The following is a 16,570-nucleotide window of genomic DNA, read 5'->3' as shown; positions in this document are numbered from 1 at the left end:
TTCGAAGGCCATAAAATGCCAAAATAGCACAAACCCCCCCAAATGACCCCATTTTGGAAAGTAGACACCCCAAGCTATTTACCGAGAGGCATGTTGAGTCCATGAAATATTTTATATTTTGCCACAAGTTGCAGGAATATTACAATTTTTTTTATTTTTTTGCACAAAGTTGTCACTAAATGATATATTGCTCACGCATGCCATGGGCATATGTGAAATGACACCCCAAAATAAATTCTGATGCTTCTCCCGAGTACGGGGATACCACATGTGGGGGACTTTTTGGGAGCCTAGCCACGTACGGGACCCCGAAAACCAAGCACTGCCTTCCGAAATTAAATATAAAACGCTACCAAAAAAAAACTGTTAGCGATCGCAGGGATCAGGCCTGACTCTGCGATCGCTGTAGTTATGTGTTTAGTAAGTGACAGTGATCGATTGATACTGCACTTGGGTGGGCTGGGCGGAGGGGCAAAACGCAGGTGCTAGCAGGTATCTGGGCTGATCCTGCTAACAATGCGTTTTTTTGGAACCCTAAACTGCTGGGGACGCTAGTATAGAGCTGATCAGATCAGATATTGATCTGTTCAGATTCTATACCACTACGGGAGGTTTATGCTTTGCGCGTGGGTGTTAGCGGTACCGGCACTAGCCTAGCGCTATCTGGGGCGACTCAGACCCTGACCCTAAAACCTAATTGACATCACCCGCCGGGTGATCAGGGGGTTAAACCTTTATTGGGTAATAAATGGTGGGTGCCCTGATGCTATAAAAAGCAAACTAACTAACCAGTCACCCGTAACACTTATACGGTGATCACTGGTGAAAGGGTTAACTAGGGGCAATCAGGGGGTTCAAATTTTTATTAGGTAGTATATGGGGGTCCCTGGCGCTATATAAAAACCTGACGGGGAACCTAAATAACTAACTGGCTAACCAGCGTCACCAGTGACACTTATACGGTGATCGCTGGTGAAAGGGTTAACTAGGGGCAATCAGGGGGTTAAAACCATTATTGGGTAGTATATCGGGGTACCTAGTGTATAAAAACCTGGCGGTGAACCTAAAAAAATAACTAGCTACTTAGCGGCACCAGTGACACTAATGCAGCGATCAGAAAAACGATCGCTTAGTGACACTGGCAAAAGGGGGTGAAAGGGTTAATTCTAAGGGCAATCAGGGGGTTAAACCTTTATTGGGGGGGGGGGGGGGTAGGGGGCTACCCTGGACCTAACACTAACTACCCTGACACTTTTTAATTTTACAACTGACACTGAATGCAGTGGTCAGTAAATAAATGATCACTGCAATCAGTGACACTGTGACTGGGAGGGGGGGGGGGGGGGGGTCGGGGGGGCAATCGGGGTGGGGTTTGTGTGCCTATGTGTGCCTACATGTCAGTGTAGTGTTGGTGCACACTTACTTTTAGTCTTCTCCTCGTAGTCCGGTCAAAAAGACCACCCCGAGGAGAATGACATCACTTCCTCCCTGCCTGTGTTTACTATACACAGCGGGAGGAAGCTTCTCATTCGCCAGGAGCGATCGAGAGGGGATGGCCAGAAACCATGCCGGATCGCTCCTGAAGCGAAACGGACCGCCGCATCCAGCGGGAGGGGGTCCGATCGGACCCCCCCACCCGATGGAAGGCAAGCACGTACATGTATGTGCTTGTGTCTGTACATGCCATTGTGATGACGTACATTGGCATGCGGCAGTCCTTAAGTGGTTAAATGTGCTGGCGAGTTTTTGTACAAATGTTTGTATGAAAATCTATCAGTGTATGGCCAGCTTTAAGGCTTCAGACTTGTTATACTTGCCTGTTCTTTGCAATGGTTTTGGACATAGAAGTCCTGCTAATGCTCCTCTTCTGGGGTCCTCCGCCAGCACTCCTGGCTCCACCTCTTCAGTGAATGTCCCCAGAGGAAGTTGCTTCTTATGGGAGCACTTGTGTGGGCTTGATCTCAAACCACTGTGTCTGCATCTATAGCCACAGACAGTGTGGCTCAGTACCGCGCTCTATCCCCTCATCAGAAAATTTGACTGTCACTGCTATCAATCTGCCCAGTGAGGAGGGTCAGATCAGAGAGTGATGGATCAAGATTGGGCTCAGGTAAGTAGAACTGGAGGCTGGGGCGGGTTCCTGGACACAGGAGTTTGAATTAAGTTTGGTTAAGCAGGGACCAGCTGAGATTCAAACCAAGTATAGGCAAGGCTGATTGTACCCAAGTTGATCAAATCAAACTTGGATACCACCAGCATGTCGGATATTTCATGCGGCTATAACTGCTAGCAATAATCACTGAGTGCTCTCCCAGCAGGGAACACAATATCTCCGCAAGAGGAATTCCCCATCAACACTGACTGTGTTGATTTGGGAAAAAAGCGATTTTTTTTTTCCCTGCAACCACGGGTTGCAGGAAATAAAATCACATCATCTATTGCCATTTTTATGCAGAGAAAGCATTAAAGTCATTGTAGGAAAGGAAAAAACATAAAAAAAAAACAAATGTCATACTTACCTGCTCTGTGCAGTGGTTTTGCATATAGAGAAAAAAGCTTCAGACTTTACAACCACTTTAAAAGGAAAAAAAACTAAAGCCTTTAGAACCACTGCCCTGTATTGACCATCCACCTGTAAACATTCTGCTACTGATCTAAAGACAAATAAAACATTTAAAGCCGTTTATACTTTAAGATGAAGCAACGCGCTTCCTTGTGTTCCCAACGTCCAAAGTAAACATTGACTAAACAGTTAAATATGGAGGTATAATGTGAAGTACATGTTACCGATACACATTTCTATAATCATTACCATTGAATGAAATGAATGAAAGGGTTAATATGAAATGGATTTGGGGGAGCTGCATTAAATGAATTAGAAAACCATGGTCTCAAGTCAGGAAACAGCACCAAGCTTGCAGCAATTTTATGCTACAATTCAGACCGCTGGTGAAGAACACTACAGAAACAAATGTGCTACTTCCAAGCCCAAGTATGTCAACGATTGTGCACCCAATTCATTCTTTCCCCACACACAAACACCCAAATCCCATAATATAAAGACATGCTACAAGTAGAACTTTTCTATACCTACAATAAATTCTACCATTTAATTACAAGCATGCATGTCCCCTTTAGGGTTTACTAGCAGGCCACAAGAATGCAGTAATAGCATATCACTAAACAGAAATCTGACATGTACCGAAGCCAAGCTATGAAGTGAAGCTTCGTGTTGTGACCAAGCGGTAAACTCCTGACTCACGCTGTAGAGTAAATAGAAACATACCCTTCTGTTATGTTGTGAGAACTACACAAGGATGGCGGGGGAGCAGCTTGTACAACACTCAGCTTTTTTTCCTTGGAGCAGACGAACTCCAATTCTTGTGAGGCTCCTGTAAACAAAACAGACAGCTGCTATAAAAATGCTTATAAACTTATTTCACGCATGTATTTATAAATTACCCATAAATACAGACGATGAATCCATTGCATACTCTGGCAAGTAGTAAAAATTTTACATTTAAACCCCCGTACACACAGGCAGAATGTTGGAAAACACTTGCCAGGATAAGAAATAGTGGCTGACATTCTGCCCGTGTGTATGCCGCTCTCTGTTTGGCCACTTCTGTCAAATGTGCCGAGTGTGCAGATCAGAGTGTTCTGGTGGAGGGGCGTCCCCCTGTCAGGATACAACAGCTCAGCAGGGGAGATCACTGGACTAAGCTTGCATGGTTAGTTAGTGGCTTCCGACTGGAGCCACCAGTTTTTTATTCATGCACCCCGCGAGCTTGCACGCAAATTTTTTATTTTTTTTGAAAAATTAAATAAATAAAAAAATGTAGTGTGTACCTGGCTTTAGGCTAACCATACATTATACAATCTTCCTTGAGATCCATCAAAACCATATAACTTATTTTGTATGCAATCAGGCAGGCCCTTGCACTACATCATTGAAGGCAAATCTAAAGGAAATTGTATAATGTATGGCCAGCTGAAGTTATCAGTAAAAGCTATAAAAAGCACTAAAAATGCTCAAATTTCCCCCCAGGCCAGCATGGCCCACTGAGTTCCTGCTAATTTCAGAGCCAGGGGTATTGATTAAAATATCATGGCTGCTCAACCTGTACCCCTTCAGCTGTTGCTGAACTAGAAGTTCCATGAAGCATTGCAAGGCTGACAGTTACAATACCCATAAGAAAAACTGTTATGTCCTCATTGGAGTAAAGTCCCCAAATGGGGTAAACAAGCAGTTAATGAAAGGTGGAAATAGGCTTGTCATAAATGGCTAAAAGCATGTGTTTATTGTATCAAAAACTATCATAAAAAAAAACAAGTAAATTAAACAAAATGACTCATGTGAATTGTACAGTATACCAAAAACCGTGCCCCATCACCCAGTACAATATTAAAAACAATTTCACTGTAGTAACGTCCAGATGTCAATATCTATGTGAATTACAAACATCAGTGTGGTAATCCCCGCATATCAATAATAACCAATGATAATTATGCCGATATGTGTAGCCCACATAAGACCCAGGGCTCTACACTATAACCTCCACTGGCTGACTGCAAAAGGACAGTAGCGTAGTCTACAAGACATTTTCAGTGTGGCCAACAGTTAACAGCACACTAATAGGCCAACACGCATGTTATAACTGACAGTGCTGGATGGCCTTTCTTTAATTGCTTGGTTATCCCATTTGGGGGCTTTATCCCCAATGAGGATGTAGCTTTTTCTTGTGTGTATGCCCTTTTTGGAAACTAACCAAACACCTAACGGGTGATTAGGCATCTAAATTGTGGTGAACTATACATATCCCCTGATCTCTTGGTTTTGACAGTTGCAAGCATGACTCTCAAAGGCAGAGGCATGATGTGACTTGTATGAAAAGACAGAACAAAAAGCGCCTCTAAGTTCTAAGTGTAGCATTTATTTGACATGGCAAAGATAACAACAAACACTTGCAGGAGGGAGATACAATTCCAGCTCACCTTTTAGATGGAACAGTCTCAATGAGGGGTACATCGCGCCACTCCAGGGGAGCCAAGACTGGGGTGTCACAGGGAAGGAGCTGGAATCATATCTCCATCCTGTGAGTTTTTATTGTCATCTTTGCCAGGTCAACTAAATGCTGCACTTGGATGCGCTTTTTATTCTCTCTTTTCATGCATCCACTACAGAGTCAACTCTACTCCTAAGAAAAGCCTTAGCCCCGAGTATACCAGCATTACAGACTTCCATCTATGGCCCAGCCCTTTTACATGGGTCCAGCACTACTGTTTAATTGAACTTCTCATGGATCTTGTTGGATATTACATCACCTTTTTTACAGAACCTTATAAGTACTTGGACTAGTTCTTACACAGCACTGTATAGGGGTCTACCCTGAGCGCATATCATATACTGTATGTCTTATGATGGTATTAGTAGTTCCACAGCAGCTGGGGGGCTACAGGTTGAGCACCCATGGATTAAATGTTATTGCCACAAGCATGCTTGGTTCCTTGGCCATCTGGTTCTTCGTTTTTTTAAATTTTTAATAAAGGGTTGCAACCTGGGGAAGGGGGTGCAGGGAAACTTCCTAGGTAAATTTTGATAATAAAATGAAATACCAGGCAAATAGCTAAATACATAGCCAAAATGGCTTTACTGTAGGTCTAATGTTTGAAAATCTGGCCTATCAGTGTTGTGGTTTACATACCTGTTGCACTAAAATTTATATATATATATATATATATATATATATATATATATATATATATATATATATATATATATATATATATATATATATATATACATATACACATATATACACACACACACACACACACATACATACATATACACACACACACACACACATACATATTGATGACACTTTTTTTCCCCCATGTTCAGCAGTTCAGTTTTCTTAGGTCACCCCTCTCGATGCAGTCTGATTATTGCTCAAAAAAAAACCATCAACTTAATACAGTAGAGGAAACTGCTTTAGGAAGCTACAAAGCTGAACTATTAATGGCAACTATGAATCAGAAATAGCAAAATGACCATTCTGACTGGCAGAGATGTATAAACATTGCTGATCAAAATTACAAAGGTTTGATGGGTAAAACTGTATAAAAGCATATGTATTTAACGGTCTATTTTGGGGTTTGCCAGTTAGGCTGAATATACAAATTTGATGTGCTTGGACCTAGGAGGAGTGTAAACACAACATATTTGGAACAATTTGAAAGTGAAAACCTTAAACTTGCCAAGTACCTGAGCAAACAATGGTCGCTGCTTTTGTAAAACTTATGGAAGAGCTTAAAAGCATCACAGGCTCAAAATGGATAGAAAGTGCATCACCTAAAAAATGATGGACATCCTGCAGAGAGAGAACACAGTATGGATTTTATGCATGTACATTGACCATTATCAACACATTAACAAAAAGTCTACAACTCATTGGTAACATGAGAGAGAGGAGAGAGGGGAGAGGGGAGAGGGAGAGAGAGAGAGAGCGCACGCACGAGACACAGACACACACAGTGCACCCAGAGCCTACACAGGCCAAACTGAGCAACTTTTTATCCAGATGGCTGAGCTATTCTTATTTGTGCGGAGAAAGGTTGAAAGTCCAAATAAACCAAATTTTAGCCAGAGTCCTGTGCGATGCCGAGAACCCCTGTGTGGGAAACCTGTTGTAGAACTCTTGTTGAAGTGTAAGTCCCTAAACACAATTTGGCAAATTAACTAAATGTTTGCAGCTCTACCCATGACTAAATCTTTGCAATTGGTTGAAGATGAATGGTCAGATGGGAGTTCCTTTGCTTGCTGTCGGCTGATCCTATATAAAACAAAATTTTTGATAATGTGTAGTGGCCCTGCAAGAGTTGAATTTCAGAAAAACCCTTACAAAGGGACAGTGCACCATTTTGCTGGAACTGTGAGGGCCCATTCACACCAGATGCAATTGGATTTTTTTTTGACTGCATTCCCACTGCATAGATGGTCCAAATCCAAGTTGTCCTATAGGCATAGCTCACACAATTGCAGTACAGTAAAAAAAAAAAAAAAAAAAAAAAAAAAAAAAACAAGCTGCCTTTTCTGCACAGCAAACATGCACAAGCATATGTAAATGCATGCAACTGCACCACATCGAAGTGTGCATAAAAGCCCAAATTAAGGGAGGAGACGTGACCTCAAAGGACAAACTGAAGAGAAAAACAGCATGTAAACATGCATTAAAATGCAAATGTGTCGCCTTGGGACCATGATGGAGTGATCTTTGTCCCCTATCTCTATGCCCTCTCTTATATGCCCTTGATCTTTCTTTTTTCTTTCCTGTATATTTCCATACATCCCTAGAAATCCATCTAGCTAATGTACCATGGCTTCGGCTTATTTGTTGTTTCTGCATCAATGTAAGAACCCCACGTAATGGTTTTCTTTAGATTGCTATATAATTTCGTCTGTTGCTCTGCACGGGGGTCAGCCTTGCTCCCCCTGGCTGAGCGGAAGGCGAGGGGTTCTTTAGCTTATATGCTTTATCCATTTTAGTCTATATGTTTGTATGTATGTATATTTCTATATATACATGTTTTTTCCTTCTCTTTGCCCCCTCTTCCCCCCAAACAAGGATTGTTATCATTGAAGGTTTCCTGTTAGGCTTGCTATGCATGCTTTCAATCCTTTTATCTGCACCATGGACATGTTTTTGTTAAGACACATACGATACATATTGTTGGTGTATCTTGTTATTGTTTGTGCTGTTTAATTTCTCTTTCTCAACCTTTCTCCTGAATAAAATTAAGATTGAATTAAAATGCAAATGTGCATGCAAAAGCATTTTTGGTGTGAATGGGCCCTGAAAGTTGCTGGGAACTTTGTATGAGGTGTGCCTGCAATATAGGGCACTAAAAAAAGAAAAGATGGTGCTAAAATTAAAGAATTCTGTAACTGAAGGGAATTTTACCCACATGTGTCCATGTGGAGGCAGGAAAGATAAAATATAAGAGGCTGGTTTATGACACAGCAGAAAGATCTAGTTAATGCCTGATTTCAGTGGTAAAAAACAAGTTTGCAACTGGGGTGAGTCCTGGAAGCTCTACCCTTGCTGCTAAATCAAAAAAAAATGTTGTATCCAAAGCTAGAAATTTTTTTGGCTATACACACACACTTTAATTACCCATACGCTATGCAGGATCTAGTGCCCATATTTCCATGGAATGGGTCTGGGTGCAGCTCCCAAGTTTTACCAAGGTTGCACCAATCTGGATGCTCTGCTTCTTTGTTGTATTAGAGGATAGTAAAGAGTTAATTGAAGAATCCAACAATGAAATAATACCATAGTTAAGCTAAGAGTGATTTCTTCATAAGAGAGAATAGGTCCTTCACCTTAGGACATTAGCAAAAAACCGAGGACTCTCAGGGTGGGATAGGGTTATACAGAAGGCGCCCACAGGACTCATTCTCAAAATCTTTGCCAACATCCAATCAAGAAGGTAAGAGCCTATAACCCATGGTCTATGAATGCTTAGCCTGTGTCCTGTACTGTATGCTCAAGATAAAAAGTTCTGGCTATACTTTGCATTTTATTTTCTATTGTTAATTAAAGTGTAATTACCTGCATGTGAACCAGGCCACTCCCAGAGTTTAATACATACATAGCCATTGAATCATCTGCATAAAAGAATGGATGAGTGTCATTTGACAAACATAAAACAGACATATTCTTCTCACTACTGTAATACATCTACATTCAGCAATTTCTATCAATTTAATCAGCCCACCAAAACGAATACTTTGTTTTTGGTAGAAGTTGTAGACACATTTTTTTTCCCCTCAGGTGATGTATATTCAAAGTCTTAAAGAGTAATTTCACCTTTAGGCCTCTTTCACATGGCTGATCAGCTCAGGTCCGCCTGTCAGTTTTTCAGGCGGACCTGAACGGATGCTCCATAGAGGTCTATGGCGTGTCGGATGTCAGCGGTGACAAGTCCGCTGACATCCGACCTGATCCGAAAAAGTGCGACGGAGGAAAAACTTTTCCATCCGTCATCGGATCGGATAACGACAGACACTACGGTCCATCATCACACGATCTCCCATAGAGGAGAGCGGCACTCTGACAGGTCCGTCACTGCGCAGTGTGCAGAGACGGACCTATCATCTCCCTGCTCAGCGGGGATCGACGGAGCGATTCCCGGTGAGCAAGTGGATATCATCACTGATCCGCCCCGTGTGAAAGAGGCCTTACAAAAAAAACGGCATATGCAGAAAAGGGACGTTTGTTATAAAAAAAATAAAAATAAATAATAATAAAAAAAATAATAATAATAAAAAAAAAAAACTTTGCAGCTTTGACCAAAGTAGAATAATGCCCTTGCTATAGGCGTAGCAACGCTTAGCAACATCCTAGCAAAACATTTTGGGAGTTTTAGACCCCTTTCACGCTGTGCCACTCATAGCGTCGGCAGTAAAACACCAATATTTTTAGCGGCGTTTTACCAGATTTGCCGTGCATTCCAGCTGCTAGCGGGGTGCTTTTAACCCCCACTAGTAGCCAAGAAAGGGTTAAAACCTCCCGCAAAAGCGGCGTTTTGACGGCTGTATAGCCGCGCTGCCCCATTGATTTCAATTGGGGAGCAGTGGTGGAGGAGCTGTAAACACACCGCTCCTTCACCACTCCAAAGAAGCTGCTGGCAGGACTTTTCCTGACGTCCTGCCAGCACACCACTCCAGTGTGAAAGCCCTCAGGTTTTCACACGGGAGACAATGGAGCAGCTGTTTGAGGGCAGATTGCATGCACTATTTTTAACGTTGTAGCACCTGCAAAATGCCTTCAGCGTGAAAGGGGTCTTAAGGTCAGGCTTCGTGTGGTACATAAACAGCCTACAAAACTCAAAAGCTGCTGCTCTTAAAGGGGACCCACCCAGTCCTCCCCTCTCATCCAATGAGAAATATCAATGCATAGTGTATATACTGCACGCAACATGATCTCAGAATGGGCTAGAGAATCTTGTTATTCATCCGGCTCTCCCTCATTCAGAGATTATGTTACATGCAGTGTACATTATGTGCAGACATTTTTTCCATGAATGAAAGGGGAGCGAAGCCTGGAGACCCATACCTATAATACTTGAAGTTTAACGTCAAAAAGAGGACTGGGCAGCCCACAAAGTAAATTTCTACAGGATCCAGCAGCCTGAATCTTGTGGGACATACTTTATTACATGCAAGTTAGGCCACTTTAAAGTTGTGTTTTTTAGTAAGCAATAACCAACATGTTATACTTACCTGCATTGTGCAGTGATTTTGCCCAGATCCTCCTCTTCTTAGGTCCCTCTTCAGTGCTCCTAGCCCCTCCCTCCTGTTGAGTGCTGAGATGCGGCCTGGCCCCACCCCTTTCTTTCCTCATTGGTTAACTGGCTTTGATTGACAGCAGCGGGAGCCAATGGCGCCAAGCTGCTGTCTCAGCCAATGAGGAGGGGAGTCCCCAGGCAGCCGAGTCCCTGGAGCAACAATAACTTAATCTAGATCAGGCTGCAGCACACAGAAGGCATTTTTACCTTAGATCTTAAGATAAAAAACCTTTTGCCTTTACAACTACTTTAAGCTATGGGGAAAATATGTAAATAAACTTTAGCTTTAAATGTAATTCTTCTTTGAAACCTCTTCACTTTCCAGCATTTTTTCTTTTCTACAAGCGTCATTTTTTTTTTTTTTTTTTTTATAGTACTGTACATTTAGCAGCCTCCAAGCCTTGTCACTACAAGTTCTGGGCTGACAACTAACCAGACTTCTTATATCTGAGAAGTCAATTTAAGGGAAAAGTCCCCTTTACCAGGCTATAGTACACACAAGAACCAGATTAGTTATATCACAATGTCTCACCATTTTGGTCAGATGTTACAAAGATCATAAAAATGTTCTCTAAAATGTATTTCCTGAGTGTCTCCAAGTCATGTTGGCCTCCTTCCAATCTGACTGCAAAGTAGACCTGTAGCAGTAGTGACTGCCCAGACAGGAAGCAGCTCTGCAAGTCACAAAAGAAAAGGTCCAGGTGGTCAGAAGACAAGCAAACGGGGGGGTCAACATAAAAACCATCCTCTGGGTGGATGTCACCTACCCTGCAATTCCGATGCTGCTGAAGGGGAACACTGCACTTCAGACGAACCTGCCATACACTGGAGGAGTTTATGGCTTCTGCCTACATAAGGAAATGCATATAAAGCAATGACGTCAGCTTAACTCAAAACACAAAATCCATTATAGCAAGATAGAATGCAATCTCAAACGGACAGTATAAAAACACACAATCCCACAAGGTCTAAATATAAAAACCTGCCTAAATATTGATATGTATACACGTGCTTGTAACTCTTAGCCAATATTTGGGGAAAAAGTAAAAGTTTTAGGAAATATAATCATTTCCCTAAGAGCTAAAGACCGTACCCTCCGTGCACCCAATTCTTAGTGAAGATTGTAGGCTAATAGATACATTTTTCCAAATTTAACATGCAAAGTGAGTAAACCCCTTTAGCGAACACATTGCAATGTTGGAGTTTCTAATATATTAATTTATATTGTAAAGAGCTATAAAAACTGTTGGCGCTATATAAATCCTGTATTGTAATAATATTAAAAGGGATCCAAAGGACAAAGATATGGCAAAAGTGTGTGTTAATCAGTTCCTCCGCTGGATGAGGCTTCCAGTTTAATCTGTATTCTTATGAAAAGCTCACAGGTGGTTTTTCTCCTTCATGATGAAAGGTAACAAATCCTAACGTCTGGAGACAATTTTGCAACTTTGACATGCATTAGTAAAGCTGTACATATCATTACAACTACTTTGTGTATCCAGGTGAACTATAGCTTGTTTTTCTCAGGACAAATTGGGCATATGTTTAGGGGTAAATGGTGATATCTCCTGTTTTTTTTTGTTTTCAGAGAACAACCCAAAATAAATCCCCCTGCTCCTGACAATCACAACAGCAATTTTTACATTGCTGTGATCACCAGAAGCAGGGGAATTTACGATACTTCTTTCACTCAATTCAAGAGGGGAAAACACACAAGGGCGGGCTGTATAGTGACTGATCCACAGGTAAACGAGAACAGAACCTTCATTCGTACAACACGAGGCTCTCATGGGAGCACATTGTGCAGCAAGCTCCCAGCACAAACACTCGTACGCATATATACAGTCTCACGAAAGACAACCCAATTCAGAGAGGCAGCATATGTATTCAGTTGGTGGCTAAGAGCTAAACTAATAACAGACTGCAAATAAGCTATGCAACCACAGAATACTTTCCCTTGTCTTTCAGAGAATGCAAACATCTGAAAGGTAGGTACCACCATCTTGAAAAGTAGAATAGTATAATTATGAAAATTAAAGAGGAACTAAAAGGCGAAACTTTTTTCCCCATTTTGGATTGAGTAAGGGAGTATTATAACCCCTGTAAGGTTTATTTTGCCCTATATGTCCCAAAGGGGAGATTTACCTTCACTTCCTGTCCCATAGCCAAAACAAGAAGTGGGAAGAAATCACGGCAAATTAAGGGAATTTCTTGGGTACCCCCAGGTCACCAGAGTTGGTATCCCACGTTAAAATGGAGCTGCTCTTTAATAAAGCAACTTTTTTAGTTACTAAAACTAAATGAGGAAAACTCATACCTGTGATTGTGAAAGATGGATATTTGCAATCCGTGGAAACATGACTGCTGTGTTTTGAAGTGAGTGCTTAGAGTCATCAGGGACGGCAGGAAGTACACCTTGCCCAAAGACCTATAACAGAACAAGGTTATTTAGAATAAACTTTGCCAATACTTTATTCAATAAATCTGTTAGGGAATGTAGTATATCTAAAGTAGGATTTCAGATTTAGTCAAGCTACTTGACCTATATATTCAAGACAGGAAGGACGAGAACAAACTTGCCTGCTCTTGAAGGATCAGACTTCACTTGCCAGGTTATTTTTTTTTATAAGACAGGAAAATTTCTGTGCACAACAGCTAACACTTAAAGTGAGAGTAAAGGCAAAACCCAACTAACCTTATACCTACTCTCGGCCACATTCTAAGCCTAAACTATCTAGTACTGCAAGGAAAAAAAATAATCGCTATTCTTACCCGTTCTGCTAAGCGGTCAGTGGTGGCTTCAGGGTGTAGGAGAGGCAGCCAACAATGGAAGCCCCATAGTAAGTCTATGGGTGACATCAGTTCCCTTGCATTTCCCAGCCTTGTTGGCTTTCTCCTGCACACAGAGGGCACCAATGAAGACCGCACCAGAGCTTCTGCAGAACAGGCAAGTATAGAAATTTTTCTTTACAGGGTTAGATAGATTCTGGTTAGAATGTGGCTGAGAGCAGGTTTCCAGTTAGTAAGGTTTTGCCTTTACTTCCAAGTCAGAAGCACTCTTGATCTCCAGCAATGCAAGTAGATTGCCTGGGGAAACCCTTACCTTTACTTTATACCAAATTTTAAGAAAAAATATAGCAATAGCAACTTATTTAATAATTAACATAAAAAAAAAAAAAAAAAAGTTATTTAAGCTCTTTCTGAACACATCAAAAGATAAAAAAAAATAAAAAAAAAAGTCCTTAAAACATTTTAAGGACTTTGCAAACTGGAATTTTGTTAGCATGAAAAGGCTTCATTCAGCTCACCTGATAGGACAGAATCCCATTTGTAGTAGTATTTATAAATAAAGAGCCCTCAAAACTTCCTTCTTCATCTGGCAGAAACATGACTGTGAACAATGATTTCCCTCTGGCTGGGATGACCTAACAACCAAGAAAATCAAAACAAAAAAAAAAACTTACACTCATATAAAAATGGATTTTGGTAACCATTTAATACCAATTTAAGAAGTTAAAAAGTAAGGCCTATACAGCAGTGGTCTACAAATTGTGGCCTTTTCCTTGTATTTTTCTTCCACTGACACTAACAATGGGGCATAATTCCTGCTACTAACATCAGCAACGATGGGACACCATTCCTCCCACTGACCCCAACGATGGGGGATCTATTTCTCCCACTGACCCCAACGATGGGGGATCTATTCCTCCCACTGGCCCCAACAATGGGGGGGGGGGGGTCTATTCCTCCCACTGACCCCAACGATGGGGGATCTATTCCTCCCACTGACCCCAACGATGGGGGATCTATTCCTCCCACTGGCCCCAACAATGGGGGGGGGGGTCTATTCCTCCCACTGACACCAACGATGGGGCAGTATTCCTCCAGTGGACACAAACAATGGGGCACCATTCCTCCCACTGACACCAGCAATGGGGCACCATTCCTCCCACTGACACCAGCAATGGGGCACCATTCCTCCCACTGACACCAGCAATGGGGCACCATTCCTCCCACTGACACCAGCAATGGGGCACCATTCCTCCCACTGACACCAGCAATGGGGCACCATTCCTCCCACTGACACCAGCAATGGGGCACCATTCCTCCCACTGACACCAGCAATGGGGCACCATTCCTCCCACTGACACCAGCAATGGGGCACCATTCCTCCCACTGACACCAGCAATGGGGCACCATTCCTCCCACTGACACCAGCAATGGGGCACCATTCCTCCCACTGACACCAGCAATGGGGCACCATTCCTCCCACTGACACCAGCAATGGGGCACCATTCCTCCCACTGACACCAGCAATGGGGCACCATTCCTCCCACTGACACCAGCAATGGGGCACCATTCCTCCCACTGACACCAGCAATGGGGCACCATTCCTCCCACTGACACCAGCAATGGGGCACCATTCCTCCCACTGACACCAGCAATGGGGCACCATTCCTCCCACTGACACCAGCAATGGGGCACCATTCCTCCCACTGACACCAGCAATGGGGCACCATTCCTCCCACTGACACCAGCAATGGGGCACCATTCCTCCCACCGACACCAGCAATGGGGCACCATTCCTCCCACTGACACCAGCAATGGGGCACCATTCCTCCCACTGACACCAGCAATGGGGCACCATTCCTCCCACTGACACCAGCAATGGGGCACCATTCCTCCCACTGACACCAGCAATGGGGCACCAATTCCTCCCACTGACACCAGCAATGGGGCACCAATTCCTCCCACTGACACCAGCAATGGGGCACCAATTCCTCCCACTGACACCAGCAATGGGGCACCAATTCCTCCCACTGACACCAGCAATGGGGCACCAATTCCTCCCACTGACACCAGCAATGGGGCACCAATTCCTCCCACTGACACCAGCAATGGGGCACCATTCCTCCCACTGACACCAGCAATGGGGCACCATTCCTCCCACTGACACCAGCAATGGGGCACCATTCCTCCCACTGACACCAGCAATGGGGCACCATTCCTCCCACTGACACCAGCAATGGGGCACCATTCCTCTCACTGACACCAGCAATGGGGCACCATTCCTCCCACTGACACCAGCAATGGGGCACCATTCCTCCCACTGACACCAGCAATGGGGCACCATTCCTCCCACTGACACCAGCAATGGGGCACCATTCCTCCCACTGACACCAGCAATGGGGCACCATTCCTCTCACTGACGCTAATGATGAGACACTATTGCTCCCAGGAATACCAATGATGGGACACCATTCCTCCCACTGATAATGATAGGGCGATATTTCTCCTACTGACACCAATGATGAGGCGCTATTCTTCTAACAGATAACAAATTATGGGGCACTATTCCTTCTAACACCAAAGATGCATTGTTTACTCCCACTGACGCCAGGACAATTTCTACTTCCAGTGGCCACAGTCCAGCCCTGCTAAAGTCTGAAGGGCAGTGTACTGGCCCTTTGTTTAGAAAGTTTGGAGACAAACTCCAAAGAAATTGGTTAAGTAAATCATATAAGAATTATAGCTCATACCCCACTGGAGGTGTTAATCTCATGCCTCCTAAAAACCACACAAGCATCTATGGCCACAAATTTAAATAAAAAAACATATCTTTTTACAAAAAAGAAATACATTTCCTGTGGTCATTAAGCACTGGACGTTTATGGCACAAATAATTTAGGCATTTAAATTATGCTTTGGGATGTCTTGAACACAGCAAAAATAAATTCCGCTGCAAGGCAAATATCAGACGTGAGAAAGTCTTGCAGGGAATGGTATGGGAGTAAAACAGAAGGGTGTGTCACCAAGGACACTGCATTTCAAAACAACCCTGCAAATGCTTTTACAACCCTCACGTTAAAACTCACACATAACACACGTATGACTCTTAAAAAGGTTTAATTACAGCACCCAAACTCATACCTGCATTGTTCTATTTCAAATTATTAGTATGTCGCTAGAAAGAAAAACTGTCATTCCCAGGGCACCCACACCTTGGAAAGCATGAGAATTTAACTGGAGACAAATTTACAGAACAGCAGACTACTTTATTTTCACATTAGAGTCTTTTCACTCCTTACTTACATAAACGCATCAAAAATGCATGTGTGTTGTGCATTTAACATGCATATTCATGAGCTTTCATGTCATCTGTTGTAAAGTGACAGATCCATGGAAGTCACAGATCAATGGAATACTTGCAAGTTAT

At 42.8% G+C, this 16,570-nt stretch overlaps 1 protein-coding gene across 2 annotated transcripts in view; it reads right to left on the bottom strand.

Annotated features, from left to right (window-relative positions):
* TMEM131L (transmembrane 131 like) overlaps window positions 1-16,570 on the bottom strand; it is a 155,605-nt gene that overhangs the window by 86,206 nt on the left and 52,829 nt on the right. For both annotated transcript variants that reach the window (XM_077477067.1, XM_077477066.1), the window contains exons 6-12: window positions 13,662-13,778; window positions 12,671-12,781; window positions 11,121-11,201; window positions 10,886-11,027; window positions 8,616-8,671; window positions 6,269-6,374; window positions 3,287-3,392 (exon numbers count right to left, since the gene is read on the bottom strand). In XM_077477067.1, coding sequence (XP_077333193.1) covers window positions 3,287-3,392; window positions 6,269-6,374; window positions 8,616-8,671; window positions 10,886-11,027; window positions 11,121-11,201; window positions 12,671-12,781; window positions 13,662-13,778 — 719 coding nt within the window. The remainder of the gene's footprint in view (window positions 1-3,286; window positions 3,393-6,268; window positions 6,375-8,615; window positions 8,672-10,885; window positions 11,028-11,120; window positions 11,202-12,670; window positions 12,782-13,661; window positions 13,779-16,570) is intronic.

This window comes from Lithobates pipiens, unplaced genomic scaffold (assembly GCF_037356315.1).
Source record: "Lithobates pipiens isolate NorthernLeopardFrog02 unplaced genomic scaffold, aLitPip1_a1.2 Scaffold_13, whole genome shotgun sequence".
Taxonomy (NCBI): domain Eukaryota; kingdom Metazoa; phylum Chordata; class Amphibia; order Anura; family Ranidae; genus Lithobates; species Lithobates pipiens.
This window is presented reverse-complemented; position numbering and strand designations above follow the sequence as displayed.